The sequence below is a fragment of the Leucoraja erinacea genome, chromosome 2 (genome assembly GCF_028641065.1).
Source record: "Leucoraja erinacea ecotype New England chromosome 2, Leri_hhj_1, whole genome shotgun sequence".
NCBI classification, from domain to species: Eukaryota; Metazoa; Chordata; class Chondrichthyes; order Rajiformes; family Rajidae; genus Leucoraja; species Leucoraja erinaceus.
In genome coordinates this window covers 48,095,279-48,113,633 of record NC_073378.1, presented here as the reverse complement: position 1 = coordinate 48,113,633, position 18,355 = coordinate 48,095,279, and the positions used below count along the sequence as shown (strand labels likewise).

At 39.7% G+C, this 18,355-nt stretch overlaps 1 protein-coding gene across 1 annotated transcript in view; it reads left to right on the top strand.

Annotated features, from left to right (window-relative positions):
• The window catches only part of kat2b (K(lysine) acetyltransferase 2B), an 82,309-nt gene that overhangs the window by 28,518 nt on the left and 35,436 nt on the right, over positions 1-18,355 (top strand). The window contains 2 exon segments of the mRNA XM_055656415.1: positions 6,726-6,815; positions 8,782-8,963. Of these exon segments, the coding sequence (XP_055512390.1) occupies positions 6,726-6,815; positions 8,782-8,963 (272 nt within the window).

Sequence of the window (18,355 nt, the reverse complement as noted above, 5' to 3'; positions counted from 1 at the left end):
TGGTTTATGGTGGTTTCACCCTGTCTGAAGCTGCATTTGAATTTGGTGGCCTTGCACCCTGCTTGAAATGGAATGAAACTGCACTTGAATTTGGTGGCCTTGCACCCCTGCTTGAAGTGGTAATGAAACTGCACTTGAATTTGGCGGCCTTGCATTGAGCTTGAAGTGGAATTTCAAGGAATAGTCATGAGTCAACTGCCAGCCCACCAGCCGTGAGTGAGCTGCCAGTAGATCAGGTTTGAGGGACTGAGCTGCCACCCCAAGAACCCATATAAGCACTCCAGAAAGCCCCCCCACTGGCCACCAATATTGGAATTGGTGGAGAGGTGGAATATTGCGTCGGGGGACCAGCCCTCCCGTGTGAACATGTGACCCAACGGGTATATATATATATGTGTCTAGTATATATATAAGAGCATAGGGGACAGGAAGTGGCAGGCACAGGGAGGGATAGCATACAGTTCTCACCAGACCAGGGACAGAGCAGCCAGCTACAACTTGCATGCAGAATAAGGAAAGCCTGGTACGTTCATCTCTTTGTTTGTACAACTACTTCAATAAACAACCAATTAAACTGGAAATAACAACGAGAAGATTTATTAGGTCTGCGTAAGATCACTCCCACTTACCTGTGTAGTAATGGCAACTGGAAAAGAGGTACTGGAAGAGTCGGAAATTTACCATTACACTGTGAATGCAGGAATTTATCATTACAATGGGAACCAGATTATCTGAATATCCACAATAATCCCTTGCCTTTGAACCCTATTATTTATCTGGAGTCCCCAAAGCATACCATGGAAAATTGAATGTTGTTTGAGTGGTACGTGTGATGGATTGTTTGTTTGTGCACTTGTGTACATTTTTCTTAAATATTATGCCTGTTATTTAACCATTGCATTCGAGATTATTTTAGTAGACAAATATTTTTTTGCATGGCTGAGATAGTACTGTCAATTGTAGTGTTGTTATTAAACTTGCCTTTTGATCCACCCAATTTTAATTCTGTAACAAACACTAGTGGAGGAAACTTAAAAGATCAAAGTTGGGAGAATTCAGAAATCACAGAATGGTACAGAGCTAAAGAGGGCAAGGTTATGAAGAAATGTATGTATAAGAATGTGAATTTGATGTCTTAAGAAATCAATATGTGTGGCTGAATATAGAGAGGAGTGAATAGGTGTCAGTATTATTAAACTGGCAGCACAAGTGTGTCTAATGTATTAATGGAAGATAGACTGGAGGCACCAAAATGTTTGGGTGTGGAATGTAAAATATATGCATTTCGGGTATTGTGGGGGGGGAGGGGGATTGCAGTAAGGCTGGAAATCCCCATAACACCTTATTTCCTTTGTGCCCCAAAATTTATCAATGTCACCTTTTTTGCTTAACAGATCTATTTTCTTTGCTAATATATTACTCCCAAACCTGTTAGCACTTGCTCTACAAAATATTATATGGTGTATCATTTTATCAAATACTTTTGAGAATCAGATATACCATATCTACTGATTTCTCATTGTTCAAACATTGCTAGTTACATCTTCACAAAGTCAATTGGATTTGATCAAACACTTTTTCACTCTGCTAGTCATTTACTATGTTGCCGGGTGCCTGTCATGACAGCATTAATTATGGATTCCAGCAATTTCTCTCCATGTTTATATGGCAGGTTAATTGGTCTTTCCTTCTTCCCTCCCACTTTGAATGCAGACATTGCAGTTGCTACATTCCAATCCACTTAATCTGTTCCAGAATCTACATAATTTTGGAGGAAAACCAGAAATGCATTGACTATCACCAGGTCAGAACTCTAAGATAAAGGTGTCAAGTGAAATTTGTCAGTTTTAGTCCCATTCAGTTCTCTATACTTTTCTTTTTATTTATATTATTACTTCAGTCAGATCATTGGTTCCAATTGTTTCTACTTCATTTATCATGTCCTCTATCACAACAACAGGTTAAAAAACTGATCTTTAATTGTTTTCTACTGCTGAGCTATGAACTGATCATTTTGGTTTTGACCGAAGACAATCTATTTACTCGGTATCAAAGCAAAATGAGTGGTTTCAAAATCAAAATGATTGCTGAGCTATTTTGAAAGGGTTACCATGCCAAGACTAGGCCTGAGGGAAAAGTATGACAGCCTCAAAACACTTTGCGTTGTGAGTGGGAATGAAAAGAAAATGATAAATAGGGTGAACAAAAAATTAGAAGGGCAAAAGGCAGATGGGTTAAGATTAGGTAGGCGTTTGCATTGTAATTTATCTACAAATTATAACTTGTATTCAATCAGAAAATGGTTATCAAAAGTGAAAATCTCAGGGGATTGCAAAGGAAAAATGGATGTTTAAAAGAGCAAAAGTTGATAATTAGCCACTGTTACATTTTAAAAAGGAGTTCTGATCGAGCCTGAAATTATTTTTTGAAAATTCTTCTCTCTGCCAAGTTTATCAATAATATACAAACCAACATTTGTGATAAATGTGAAGAAGCATATATTCTTAAATAAAACACTTAGCAAAAAAAATATTTTTTAGTAACATTTTCTATTTGTATATGAAAACACTGTACCTAAACGACTTCAAAGCTCAGCTTTTACTTTTAGTTCTGGCCAGAGAAATTATATATGGCAGGTTAATGATGCAAATGGTTCATTTCTGTCAGGGGGGCTTTTAAAATTAGAACCTTTTAGTTTAAAAAAAAAAAAAAAGGTTTTCATTTCACTGGTTTTAATTTTAGAGTTCAGGATTGCTGCTGTGTGTTAGTGCTCGTTGCCAATATTTAGTTTTTATTATTCATGAGTGTTTTAGAATAATTCATTGAAAATGTTCTTTCATGCATGAAAATATCTTGCCTCTATTGACATCTGTATTTAATCTTGACTGTTTTCTGCAGCACTGGATTGTACTTGCATGGCTACCATTAGACAATTACACAGAGCTACTATTCCTTTTTATGCAGTCTGCACATGTATCCCCAGAGGATAATAACACCTTTTGATTGATAGCTGGAGCTTAAATAAAAATAAAGTATTTTTCCATGTTCCTTCTGAAATAATTCATGCAGAAAGAGTCAAATGGAGACCAAATGAAGGATTGAAAAGTAACTGAAGTGTACCAGATTAATACATTTTCAGTGGAACAAGAAGTAGCAATGTTACAAAATTTTAAAAATCAAGCCTGCAATTTATCCCATCAGATAAAGCATAAAATGAAGTTTAATTTGATACCTAATTCACTTTCATATCTTCAGTATTAAAAAAGTTATAGTCATTTTCATACGCGTAAATTAGCATCTTGTTTCCTATTGCTTTTTTATTCTTAACACAAAAACTGTGATCGAGGACAGTCAAAAGCCCATAACTTTCTTAAAAATTAAGAGAACTGAATGAAATGTTCAGTTATTCTAGATTGAAGTATTCTGAAACAAATATGAAAGATCTTACTTGGATGACCTGAAATTAAAGCATATAATTAGTTAGTTACCTAATTGTAGCTAATTACAAAATAGACCGTTGTGACGGAAATAGTAATAAACACCCAGACTGCACTGAAAATTCAAAAATGTGATATTCACAAGATCAGAACTTTAATATTATTGTATTATATGCTGTAAGTCCGTAACAGAAAGGTAAATAAATTACAATTTCTAGCAATAGACCAAGTCTTTATGGAGAAGATCAGTTGCTAGCTGGTACATTGGCATATCATAATCAGTAGCATCATCATACTCCTCAGATTGTAACCAATAAGCAACTCTGTACACCTTGTTTTTCCTCAAGTTTTCCATTTTGGCATTGTAAACTACAGGCTTTTGCGCTTCAAACCACGCACGACATGCCTTTCTGCCCACTACTTTCCCATTAAGAATGTCCTATAGACCATCACATTTGGAGTAGTCCAAATTTGGATAATCTATGCGAATGCTGTGTAAATCAGTCTCTTTTGCTGGGGATTTGGATTGACAATTTTGCATTTCTTCTTCAGAGACATCTGTTTAAAATGTAAAGGGAAAAAACACTGAACAGCATTAACAGAAACAAGTTATTATTTGCAGTTTTAGAAAAAAAGATAGAAATGATAAAGTTAAACGCTAAAACAAATGGTAAATACCCAACATTTCTTAAGAAAAGGCTAAAATTTTAAAATAACCGGTAGTATCCAAATAACAAACTAATCCCATTCACACAAGAATTCACAATATAACATGATTTTTAAATCTCACTGTCATGAATTTATATGCCAAATGGAAGGAATTTAATGTTTAATTCCCATAAATTAATCTAGAAACATCCACTCTCAATATAATCAAAATTATTATTTTTTGCACAATACACGTGAATAAAACTGTTGTGAATGTTTAGTATAAAAATATTGATTTTGGATAGACAATTACACAAAATATAGATGATTTAGATGCTGTTATGACATGATTGTCCAAAACAAAAGAGGATTTTAATCATCTTGCAAGTGGGTGTTTCTGGAATGCGATCGATTGGAACATTGCCGTTGCCGTGAATTTTAACCCCATATCGGCAGGAAAGACATGGCCGAATCGTTTGGGGACTAAATAACATTTTCGTGTCGTAAAATTAGACTAAAGCCACCCCAAGAAGCAAGATTATATGTGAAATAAACGACACCCTTTGTTTTGGCCTGATATTGCGATCCATCATGTTGAGGGCATTAGAAGTCGCCTTTTACTTTAATCCAACTATTAAATTGTCCAGCGATTTATTTATATTATATTAAAAAAAAACGGGAATGGAAGTCTGATCGATTTTTCTTCATCGACTAGCAGCCCGAGGAAATCCCTCTCCGACAAGCGCCACAAACCTGCATTTTAAACCCCCCTCCCAAAGGTGCCAAAGTCCGTAAAGGAGTAAAACGGATTATTTGGTGGATTTGAATTAGTTTGAATTGAATTGAATTGAATCCTTTATTTGTTATTCAGACCTTTCGGTCTGAACGAAATGTCGTTGCCTGCAGCCAGCCATAAACAACACACAATAAACACAAATTAACATCCACCACAGTGAGTTCACCAAGCACCTCCTCACTGTGATGGAGGCAAAAGTTTTAGGGTTGCTGTCTCTTCCCTCCTCTTGTCCCTCTGCGCTGAGGCGATACCCCACCGGGCGATGGTAAGTCAGTCCCGCGGTTCAAGCGTGGGCCCGGGGGTGGTCGAAGCTGCCGCCCTCCAGTCCAGCGGAAACAGTTGTTGCCACGGGAGCTCCCGAAAACAGGTTTCAACCTGTGACCCGCAAGCTCCCGACGATGTCATCCACTGGCCCGCGGCCGAGCCCCGGATTCAGGTGCCGCCAGACCGCCGCCTCAGCCACCGGAGCACCGTCTCCGCCCCGCACCGGGCCGCCCACATGGGAGCATCTCAGCCCTGCACTGGGTCGCCCCCACGGGAGCGCCTTCCAGCTGGGAGCCGGGCATTTGCACATTTATATGTATCGAAAAACAATCAATCTCAGTTCAATGTTTCTTTTTTTTAATATTTTAAATAATTAAGCATAAACCGACTCCATAAAGTCATTTTATAGCAATGTTGAGTCAATTGCACATCACTGCACATCCACATTAGTGTTATGTGTAGCAGGACCCCACACCTCCTTTTCCCAGTTTTCTCCCCACTTAAGGGCCTGTCCCAGTTGGCCGTCATTTACATGACGCGCGCGTCATCATGCGTCCGCACATCCGTCTGGAGCCCGTGATGCAATTTGAAGATAGACACAAAATGCAGGAGTAACTCAGCGGGACCGGCAGCACCTCTGGAGAGAAGGAATGGAAGATATTTCGGGTCGAGACTCTTCTTCAGTCTGAAGAAGTCTCGACCCGAAAAGTCACCCATTGATTCTCTCCAGAGATGCTGCCGGCCCCACTGACTTACTCCTGCATTTTGTGTCCATCTTCAATCGTCTTGGCCCCGCTCTGGGAGTAGGAAGTGGGGACGGATCCGGATCCGCAACGGCCGTGAGCCGCAAGCCGAGCTCAGCGATCGTTTGCCTGCTTCTGCTGCTGTTGGAGGTGATACGTTGCGCCGCGCCAGGGTCTTGGCCTGTCCCACTTTGGCCATCAGATCCGTGACAGGCCTGTGGCGCGCGAAGATTTCATGCAGGACGAAGTCCACACTCCTCCACACCACACCATGCGCCCGTCCCGCGTTACCCACGGGCTAGCAGGTCACGTAAATGGCGTGCGAATGACGACCAAGTGGGACAGGCCCTTTACTATTATCAATCTGAGGAAGGTTCCAAACCCACAATGTTGTGTATCCGTTCTCTCCTCAGATGTGGCCTGATCAGCTGAGTTCCTCCAGCACTTTGTGTTTTGTGCATGAATGTGATACTTTGCTTTCCGAACAATCTCATTATGCTTAACTCTGTATGCTGCAGAATTAAACCTGCAATCTTCCAGAGCTGTAGGGGTTGGTACCTCAGCACATGATTTATTTACTGATAGTGATACTTAAAAAAAAAAAAAAAGCTTTATTTATTTATTTTTTAAGGCTCTGCATTAATATTTTTTGATATTTGTGCCTTCAGTGGGTTCAAATGTCATTCTTTTCCATTCTTGCTGTAGTCTGGCCTTGATTATATTTTCTTGAATATTTCCCATTCCCTCTGATATTGAAGAGACTCAAAGTATGAGGGTTTCTTCTTTTGTGTATATTTTATTTTCTGGATTCATGCCTCTTCTCAATTACATTTTCAGCTTTTGAGAAAATGTATTTTACAAATGGGAAACCCTCTGGTGGAAGGACCATTAGGAAGTCCACCTTTTGAGAAACCCAGTATTGAACAGGTAAAGAAAGAAGTTATTTGTAAACTGCAGTCTGCGGCTCTAACTGCCCCTTGTATATTGTAAAGGCAGCTTGGTTTTAAAACATGACTGTATTGATATATTTTTTTAATAATAAATGGAAGAAACATTTTCCATTGAATTTCAGTGCAGGAAAATTGTACTGAAGAGCACAATGGATGATTCTTTTGAGCTTTATTTTCTTTTAATTGTTATTTAAACTTTAATACCATTTGTTGATAAATTCCGCATGCATGCCTTGTTCCTGCTTGTGACAGCATAAATGTGGTCGGTGTGGTCTGATGCAAAGATATATGTGCAAACCTCACATTCTTGTTAAGGAAGTGAAGCCATCTCTCCTCCTCTTTCTCAGCCCCAGAATACAAATGCAATTACCTGGCTCTGATTAAAAGAGGCGCACTTATGACCTGGGGATGGTTTGCAGGTATAGCACTCTGAGGCTGGTTACCCAGCCTGCCTGCGCTGCCTACAATTAGTGTTAAACTCACAACCACATGTGCTGTCTGTGCATGTCCTGTTTTCCTCCAACATCCCCAAGATGTACTGGTAAATTAGCTACTGCTAATTAGATGTTAATATAGATAAGTGTCAAACTAATCAAAAGAGAGTTTGATTATGAAATGGGTATATGAAAGAGACCAGGTTATATAGGCTAATATGGAGAGAAGGAGTGGGACAGATGGAATTGCCTCCTTGGGAGACAGCATGCATCCATCCAAGTGTGTTGCAATATGTAAGAAAGGATAGATGCACATTAGATTTGGAGATACTTAAGCGAATCAAGGTTAGACGTAGGCTTGGATAGGAAGGTGGTTTGAAGTAGAGGATGAGCCATGATCGTACTGAATGGCAGAACTGGCTTAAGAAGGCCATGTGGCCTACCCCTGTTTGAATTTATGATGTACATGTGAAGGACAGTCCATTATGGCTGAACAGTGGAGATTAATGCAAAGACACTTTAAAACATTAATAGAATTATTAATTTTGTGACCTGGCAAAGAACCCGTGTCCTAGTGGGGATAGATCATCAAATATAAATAACCCAAGAATATATATATATATATATATATATATAAATATTCAAGAAAATATAATCAAGGCCAGACTACAGCAAGAATGGAAAAGAATGACATTTGAACCCACTGAAGGCACAAATATCAAAAAATATTAATGCAGAGCCTTAAAAAATAAATAAATAAAGCTTTTTTTTTTTTTTTAAGTATCACTATCAGTAAATAAATATATATATATATATATATTTTATAAATACGGAGCTATGGTATTTATTTCAGATGAGATCATTGTCTAAACAGAAGTGGTTATGCGTGAAGCACGTTGAGTTTCATTTTTAATTAAATTGTTTTGTATTTTCTCACTTTCGTGTTCCTTAAGTCAGAAATTGCATAAAAATCATATTTGGACACAGTGATGGCTGGTCTCAAGGTTCAGGAATTACTTATCACTTTCTCTCAAAGCTTTAAATTATACCGTTAGACACTCGGTTATGAGCATTAGTGCACCATTCCATGCCCAGAAGCCTGGCGTAAGCAGCAGAAAGTGTTCCGCAACTCCCCAGCTATCCTGACCAGTCAAGCACCTCCTGCCTTGCCAGTGGTAAAATCTACAATTACCACAGTGGCCTCGCCAGTCACCCCAGAACCCATATAATTGAAGTGGAAACATTCTAGAGGAGCACTTAAAAAGGGATAATAATTTGTTTGAAGTATTTTTGGTGCTATTTTAGCGTGCAAGTGTGAGAACAAATTAGGTGACACACCTAGAAGTGTGCAGTGCCAGCATTCAAAGACCAATGTCTCTCTTCTATTATTGGTTGGTTAGTTTATTGGTATTGAGTATACAGAGGTATTTATGGAACACATCTTTAGCACTCAACATGTAACAATGAGCTTTTTCTTTTAACTTGCTATGTTTTCTCATTTTTACCTAGGGAGTTACTAATTTTGTGCAGTATAAATTTAGTCACCTTCCACCAAAGGAAAGACAAACAATTTGTGAACTGTCCAAAATGTTTTTGAACCGAATCAACTACTGGCAGATGGAAACACCTTCACAAAGAAGACTCCGCGCACCAAATGATGATGGTGCTGGATACAAGGTTAATTATACAAGGTACAACTACAGTAAGGGAAAGCATGTAGGTTCTTTCTGTAGTTGGGAGCCTTTAGTTGCAAAACTGTTTTATTTTATAATGTGATACAATAGATGTACTTAATGGAATCAGTTAATGGTAGGTTTACGGATTGTACCTGTAGTCAAACGTTATGAGAGGGAGAGGAGCAAGGGCTGAATAATTACAAATTTCACGAACCCAATCATTGAGATGGAAATTTCCACTATTTTAATGCTATGTGAAGTGAACTACTTGAGGGTACAAATATGGAGTGATGTTTGAATTTATATCGGTGACTATTTCACTTTAGTTTATTGTCACGCGTACCAACGTATACTGAAAAGCTTTTGTTGTGTGATATCCAGTCAGCGGAAAGACAATACATGATTACAATCGAGCCATTTACAGTGTATAGATACATCATAAGGGAATAATGTTTTTAGTGCAAGATAAAGCCAGCAAAGTCTGATCAAGGATAGTTTGAGGGTCACTCATGAGGTAGATAATAGTTCAGGACTGCTCTCTGGTTGTGGTAGGATGATTCAGTTGCCTGATAACAGCTGGGAAGAAACTGTCCCTGAATCGACATTTTCAAACATCTAAACCTTTTGCCTGATGGGAAAGGGGAGAAGAGGGAATGACCAGGGTGCAACCCGTCCTCGATTATGTGCTGGGCTTGCTGAGGGTGCGTGAGATATAAATGGAGTAAATGGAAGGGAGGTTGGTTTGTGTGATGGTCTGGGCTGCGTCCACAATTCGCTGCAATTTCTTGTTGTCTTCGATGGGGCTGTTCCTGAACCAAGCTGTGATGCATTTGGATAAAATGCTTTCTATGGTGCATTTGTAGACGTTGGTGTTGGTGTTACTACTTGGTGTTACTAAAGGTTTTTAATAATTAAAGTCTATGATATAGCTGTTACTATGAATGGTTGAACACACAGATGCTGAACAGTAATTATTTTGCTTTTGAAGAAAATGATGACTATGCAATATTCATTCTCAGTTGACTTGCATTTCCTGGCAATTCTCTGTCATTCTCAGTTGACTTGCATTTCCTGTCATTCTCAGTTGACTTGCATTTCCTGGCATTTCTCTGATTAACACCATTTCTGACCTAAAACAGGAACACTTTTCCTCTCTCAACAGATGCTGCTAGACCCTGCTGAGTATATCCAGCATTTTCTGTTTTTATAGTGAAATAATACCCGTTCATTGAAATACTCACCTTGTCAGGCAATACCTGTGGAAACAATTCATTTTTCATATTGCTGATTTATCTGACACATCTGATGACTTCTCTAAATCTAAATAGAGAAAATAGTCAAAGTTCCAAAACTGAACCCTGAAACCTAGTTTCCAAAAAGATTCAAATCCCACCAGCAAAGCAAAGCAAAGCAAAGCATAGCAAACAAATTAAACAAACAATGTAACATAGAAACATAGAAAATAGGTGCAGAAGTAGGCCATTCGGCCCTTCGAGCCTGCACCGCCATTCAATATGATCATGGCTGATCATCCAACTCAGTATCCAGTACCTGCCTTCTCTCCATACCCCCTGATCCCTTTAGCCCCAAGTTCCACATCTACAGTGCATTGAGAAAGTATTCAGACCCCTTCACTTTTTCCACATTTTGTTACATTACAAAACCTTACCTTATTCTAAAATTGGTTACAGTCATTTTTTTTAATCATCTATCTACGCACAATACCTCATAATATAAAAGCGAAAACAGGAGCATTGCAGGTCCTGAAGAGCACAATGGCCTCCGTCATTCTTAAATAGAACTTTGAAACCACCAGGACTCTTCATAGAGCCTGGCCAAACTGAGCAATCGGGGGAGAAGGGCCTTAGGATAGAGACTTACTAACATATTCAGGTGGTGACCAAGAACCCGATGGTCACTCTGACAGAGCTCCAGAGTTCCTCTGTGGAGATGGGAGAAACTTCCAGAAGGACAACTATATCTGCAGCACTCCACCAATCAGGCCTTTATTGTAGAGTGGCCAGACAGAAGCCACTCCTCAGTTAAAGGCACATGTCTTGGAGTTGGAGTTTGCCAAAAGGCACCTAAACAAGATTCCCTGGCCTGATGAAACCAAGATTGAACTCTTTGGCCTGAATGCCAAGTGTCACGTCTGGAGGAAACCAGGCACTGCTCATCACCTGGCCAATACCATATCTACGGTGAAGCATTGTGGTGGAAGCATCATGCTGTAGGGATGTTTTTCAGCGGTAGGAACTGGGAGACCAGTCAGGATCGAGGTAAAGATGAACGGAGCAAAGTATAGAGAGATCATTGATGAAAACCTGCTCCAGAGTGTTCAGGACCTCGGGACCTCGGATTGGAGCAAACGTTCACCTTCCAACAGGACAACGACCTAAAGCTCACGTTGAAGACAACGCAAGAGTGGCTTTGTGACAAATCTGTGAATGTCCGTAAGTGGCCCGGCCAGAGCCCGGACTTGAACCCGATCGAACATCTCTGGAGGGATCTGAAAATAGCTGTGCATCGACACTCCCCATCCAACCTGACAGAGCTTGAGAGGATCTGCAGAGAAGAATGGGATAAATTACCCAAATACAGGTGTGCCAAGCTTGTAGCGTCATACCCAAGAAGACTTGAGGTTGTAATCACTGCCAAAGGTGCCTCAATAAAGTACTGAGTAAAGGGTCTGAATACTTATGTAAATGTGATATTTCAGTTATTTATTTTTAATTATTTTGCAAAAATTTCTAAACACCTGTTTTCACTTTTTTTATTGTGGGCTATTGTGTGTAGATTGCTGATTAAAAAAAATGAGTTTAATCCATTTTAGAATAAGGCTGTAACGTAACAAAATGTGGAAAAAGTGAAGGGGTCTGAATATTTTCTGAATGCACTGTAACTCCCTCTGACTCCCTCTACTGACATTGATCCCTGCTGTTGGAGTTCCACATGGACTTAAGTTGGTTAATTTATATAAAGAACAGATAGCTTATAATTGGGTCTAAATCTATAAACTACTGAGTTAACGCTCACAACTTAAGACTTGTTAGATATCCCAAAGGTGGTAGGTTCTTTCAGTTCCCTATGTATCGATTGCTCATCATTTTGTACACCACAGTCTTAATCTCCTTTGTTTCAAAATAACCCTATCATGCCCAGTCTTTCTTCATAACATCATAACTTTAACTTTCACACCCTGCCAAGTAAGCTTCCTCTGCACACTTTTCAGTTCTATCTTTTCCTTCCTGTGATGTGGAAGCTTGATGTGTGCAGAGTACTCTTGGTGTGGTCTAATTGTGGTTTTATGACGTTTTAGCATGATTATGCATGATATGTAGTTTTATGACATTTTAGCATATTTAGTATATTTACAATATACATCAATGATTTGGATGAAGGGATTCAAAGTAACATTAGCAAATTTGCAGCTGACACAAAGCTGGGTGGCAGTGTGAACGTGAGGAGGATGCTATGAGAATGCAGGGTGACTTGGATAGGTTGGGGGAGTGGGCAGATGCATGGCAGATGAAGTTTAATGCGGATAAATGTGAGGTTATCCACTTTGATAGCAAAAACAGGAAGTCAGATTACTATCTAAATGGCGTCAAGTTGGGAAAGGGAAGTACAACGGGATCTGGGGGTTCCTTGTACATCAATCTATGAAAGTAAGCATACAGGTACAGCAGGCAGTGAAGAAAGCGAATGGCATATTGGCCTTTATAACAAGAGGAATCGAATGTAGGAGCAAAGAGGTCCTTCTGCAGTTGTACAGGGCCCTAGTGAGACCACACCTGGAGTATTGTGTGCAGTTTTGGTCCCCTAATTTATGGAAGGACATTCTTGCTATTGAGGGAGTGCAGCGTAGGCTTACAAGGTTAATTCCCAGGATAGCGGGACTGTCATATGCTGAGAGAATGGAGCAGCTGGGCTTGTACACGCTGGAGTTTAGAAGGATGAGAGGGAATCTCATTGAAACATATAAGATTGTTAAGGGTTTGGATACACTAGAGGCAGGAAACATGTTCCCGATGTTGGGGGAGTCCAGAACCAGGGGCCACAGTTTAAGAATAAGGAGTTAGCCTTTTAGAACGGAGACGAAACACTTTTCCTCACCGAGAGTGGTGAGTCTGTGGAATTCTCCGCCTCAGAGGGCAGTGGAGGCAGGTTCTCTGGATGCTTTCAAGAGAGAACTAGATAGGACTCTTAAAAATAGCGGAGTCGGGGGATATGGGAACGGGGTACTGATTGGGGATGATCAGCGATAATCACATTGAATGGCTCGAAGGGCCAAATGGCCTACTCCTGCACCCAATGTCTATTGTCTAACCCCTGACACCCGTATACTAATCAAGAGTCTATCTATCTCTGCCTTTAAAATATCCTTTGACGGCCTCCACAGCCTTCTGTGGCAAAGAATTCCACTGATTCACCACCCTCTGACTAAAGAAATTCCTCCTCATCTCCTTCCCAAAAGAACATCCTTTAATTCTGAGGCAATGACCTCTGTTCCTAGACTTTCCCCACTAGTGGAAACATCCTCTCCACATCCACTCTATCCAAGTCTTTCAGTATTCTGTAAGTTCCAATGAGGGTCCCCCCCCCCCCCCCCCCATCCCTTTAAACCCCAGCGAGTACAGGCCCAGTGTCGTCAAATGCTCATCACATATGCTGAGACATATGCTTTACATTCCTGAGATCATTCTTGTAAACTTCCTCTGGACCCGCTCCAGATCCAGCACATCCTTCCTCAGATATGGGGTCCAAAATTGCTCACAATACTCCAATTGTGGCCTGACCAGCGCCTTATACATTTTTATTAAATCGTTGAAAACATTAGCGACGCAGTGGTGCAGGTTTCTGACGGACATTACATTCCTGGTTTTGGATTTTAGTCCTCTTGAAATAAATGCTAGCATTGCATTTGCCTTCCTTACTACCGATACTATACTTAGAACTATACTTGCGTCTTCCCCCTCACTCGAGTATTGTTTTGGTCTCTAATAAGATTCTTTACTTTTTATCCCTTTTCCTTCCAAATATTGTTTTTAAAACGTTGTTTTTCTTTGATTTAACTTGAAATATTTATTCCTGCATGATCAATGTTCTGTGTTTCTATTTAATTTCAATTTTGCACTCTCTCTACTCCTGACCTGCTTCTACAGTTTTGAACTCCTGGTATTTGTCACAATTATACACAGCCACGTAGCAGTTAGTTTCCTAATGGCAATTTTGATATATCCATGTAAACTAGATTTGTCTATGTCAGGGGTGGGGAACATTTTCATGTTGGAATGCCGCATTAAGTTAGCTGTAATCTAATAAGACCGCATCCAAGAAACTTCAATTAGATATACTTCAAAATGTACATTATTTTGTAAAAATCTAACTACTGTGTACTAACTTCAAGAAAATGAAAAAAATTGTTAATTCTAAAATTAACTAACCTTTTAATGACTTTGTTGTAACTGCTTTTTGTGGGAGGCTAACGTACATTCTAGAGTCGCATTAGAACTAAATCATCAGCATAACAGGTGTTTAAAATAGTCCTCATGACTTACTAATGTTTTAATTATGGCCGTCAGTCGGGGAGGATTATTTTGTTGAATCTCCTTTTACTCTTTGGTATTTTAAATACGTTCATTTTAAGATAAAAATAAAAATGATAAAAGGCTAACAAAAACATATTAATAAAATTAAAATAAAAGGATTTGTTCTACAAAATTAGGATTCATTCAAAAGGCCGCACTTAATGGTCAGCAGGCCGCAGGTTCCCCATACCTGGTCTATGTCAACAAATATATTTGTTTATATTAGGTCTCTCTTTACTATTTAAATTTCTTAACATGGATTAATCATATTGCCCTCTGGTGATCAGTGGCATAGTTGTTATAGCAAGTATACAAAGAGCATAGTTCAGTCGGGCAATCACTTGATACCAGCATTAATGCCACTTATAGGAACAGCAATGGAAGCAGAGCAATTGATAATCTACGGTTTGCAAAATCTTTGGTTTAAACTGTTTTCTAATAGTATAGATAGACACAAAGCACTGGAGTAACTCAGCGAGTCAGGCAGCATCTCAGGAGAAAAGGAATAGATGATATTTTGGGTCGAGACCCTTCTTCAGACTAGTACAGACTCGAAGGGCCGAATGGCCTACTACTGCACCTATTTTCTTTTTTTTTCCTATGTTTCTAAAAGTAAAGTGTACTACAGACTGAGAATAGTATCGATGGAAATTCAAATGATCTGCAGATATTTTCAATCCATACCCAATCTATCTGCAGGGATAGTTCTGCTGGAACTTGCCTTCTTCTGGAAGCTTCTTTTTTGCACATACATTGAACATAGATTTGGCTCAAAGTATTTACATATATTGTAATCATTTGTTCCATCACCCCTGTGTTGGCTGTTTCTAAGTATGATATTATTTCATGTCTTCGTAACAACAGGGCTTTGCTTAATAATTGCAGTTGAAGGGGCCCTACTGTAGAAGCAGGAGTAGGCTAGTTGTCTCCTCGTTCCTGCTCATTCAGTAAACTGGCAAAGTACCAGCTTCACATCTATCCTCTCAATCCTTTTAAGAATTTTGTGCACTTCATTGAGATACAAAATTATTTGGATGCCAAACCCCTCTCAAGGAAGAAACTTGTTATCTTATGAAGGGAGGCCACAGTATGGTGACAGGAATAGAAAGCAGACCATTTGGTGCCATCTTTGTGCTTACTTCCTTGTATTCACTTGCCTCCTGCAATGCCTTGTTGGGGTTGGAGTTAATGGGCATGTGAGAGAGAATGGCTTACAAATGAATTGAGTGAGGGAGAGGGATGAATCACACACTTTCACCAAAGAAAAAAAACGGAGACTCACACAATATGTTCAACTGCATTCATCCATCTCTCATGTGTGCTGCTCCAACATACCAGGAGTATGCTAGATGATTACTGTGCTTCATGCCAGCACTTCAATATATCCCCTGCACAGATGATACCTGTAATAATTTGAAGATGCCATCAGCTTGGGTCTAATTTGAAGTGTTATGTCTTCTTTGTGCGTTAAGTATCAGAAAAGTAAAATACTTTGTTAAAATGTTGACAACATTTTATGTTAAAATTTCGCCCAATTATAGGAAGGATGTCAACAAAATAGAGAGAGTATAGAGGAGATTTACTAGAATGTTGCCTGGGTTTCAACAACTAAGTTACAGAGATAGGTTGAATGTTAGGTCTTTATTCTCTGGAGCGCAGAAGGTTAAGGGGGGACCTGATAGAGGTCTTTGAAATGATGAGAGGGATAGACAGAGTTGATGTGGACAAGCTTTTCACTTTGAGAATAGGGAAGATTCAAACAAGAGGACATGACTTCAGAATTAAGGGACAGAAGTTTAGGGGTAATATGAGGGGGAACTTCTTTACTCAGAGAGTGTTAGCGGTGTGGAATGATTCAGATTCAGATTCAATTTTAATTGTCATTGTCAGTGTACAGTACAGAGACAACGAAATGCATTTAGCATCTCCCTTGAAGAGCGACATAGCAAACGATTTGAATAAAAAATAAAAATAATAAGTGTCCGAGGCTTATGGATGAGCTTCCAGTGGAGGTGGGGGTTTTCACTCGAGAGGTATAATTTAAAAAGTGAGTGTGGAATGAGCTTCCTTAGAGGGGTGGGGTGGTTCATTGAGAGGGGGGAATAAATTGAGGCAGCATATGGGATGAGAAGGGAATGGGGGTATGGGTTGAGGCAGGCAGGTGGGGGGGAAGGTGATGGGGAGGTTTATGGGTAATAGGCATATGGATGAGAAGGGAATGGAGGTTATGGTGGGGACTAAGGGAAAAAAAATTTGTTCGGCACGAACTTGTAGGGCCGAGATGGCCTGTTTCCGTGCTGTAATTGTTATATGGTTATATGGTTACAACTGCCTGCCAGTAATAGTAGCATAATCTAATGTGATGAACAGAACATTGAGCGAGTCAAATCTTCCTCATTTTTTTTCTGCAGTTTTTTTGGTTGAGAAATGAGGAAGTATAAATGGTGTGAATGCAACCTTTTGCTCTTTACCAATCCTGCTAGTTTATCAAATGACATAGTCATACAAATGATACAGCATAGAAATGGGCCCTTAGGCCTATTACACCCATGCTGAACCTTTTGCCCGCAATATGTGTGTACCCTTCTGTGTCCTGCACATTCAAATGCTTGTCTAAATGTCTCTTGAAAATAATGATGACATTTTGATTGTATCATGCTGTGGGAAAGGAAATTCCTCAATGGGACTAAAATAAAACACTTGCTTATTTTGTCTATACTGTTGCATATCTTGGGCAGTTGATTCCCAATGTTTGCATTTGTAATCTTGAAACGATATTCCACTGTTAAAATTGAAGGCCAAGAGGAATGGGACTGTGGGATTGGTTGGACAATCCAGCCAAGTGGAGAGTATTCCATCATGCCCCTGACTTGTGCCTGGTAAAGGAAATCATAAGATCATAAGTGATAGGCGTAGAATTACGCCATTTGGCCCATCAAGTCTACTCTGCCATTGAATCATGGCTGTTCTATCACTCCCACATAACCTCATACTTTTTGCCTTTGCTCCATAACCCCTGAGACCCGTACTAATCAAGAATCAATCTACATAGTATAGAAACATAGAAAATAGGTGCAGAAGTAGGCCATTCGGCCCTTTGAGCCTACACCGACATTCAATATGATCATGGCTGATAATCCAACTAAGTATCCCGTTCCTGCCTTCTCTCCATACCCCCTGATCCCTTTAGCCACATGGGCCACATCTAACTCCCTCTTAAATATAGCCAATGAACTGGCCTCAACTACCTTCTGCGGCAGAGAATTCCAGAGATTCACCACTCTCTGTGTGAAAAAGGTTTTCTTCATCTCGGTCCTAAAAGATTTCCCCCTTATCCTTAAACTGTGACCCCTTGTTCTGGACTTCCCCAACATCGGGAACAATCTTCCTGCATCTAGCCTGTTCAACCCCTTAAGAATTTTGTAAGTTTCTATAAGATCCCCCCTCAATCTTCTAAATTCTAGCGAGTACAAGCCGAGTCTATCCAGTCTTTCTTCATATAAAAGTATGACACTTGCTTCAGGCTACTCTACCGCTGACCTGCACTTAGAGCTACAATATTAGTGTGGCCTGTTGGGATAAAAGGGGTTTTCCAAGAGGGAAGTAGTTGTAGCACGATTGCTGCAACAACTGCAGCAAAAGAGGAATTTGGACAATGCAGAATCAAAACGTATCAGATCAAATGTTAAAAATATTAAATGTAGCCATGAGAATGGAAACAAAACTTTAAATTGTTGATCATAGGGCGAGGGACTCGACTCAATCTGTTAAAAAGTTAAATTGACAATTACTAACAGGATGACTAAATTGTGGTAA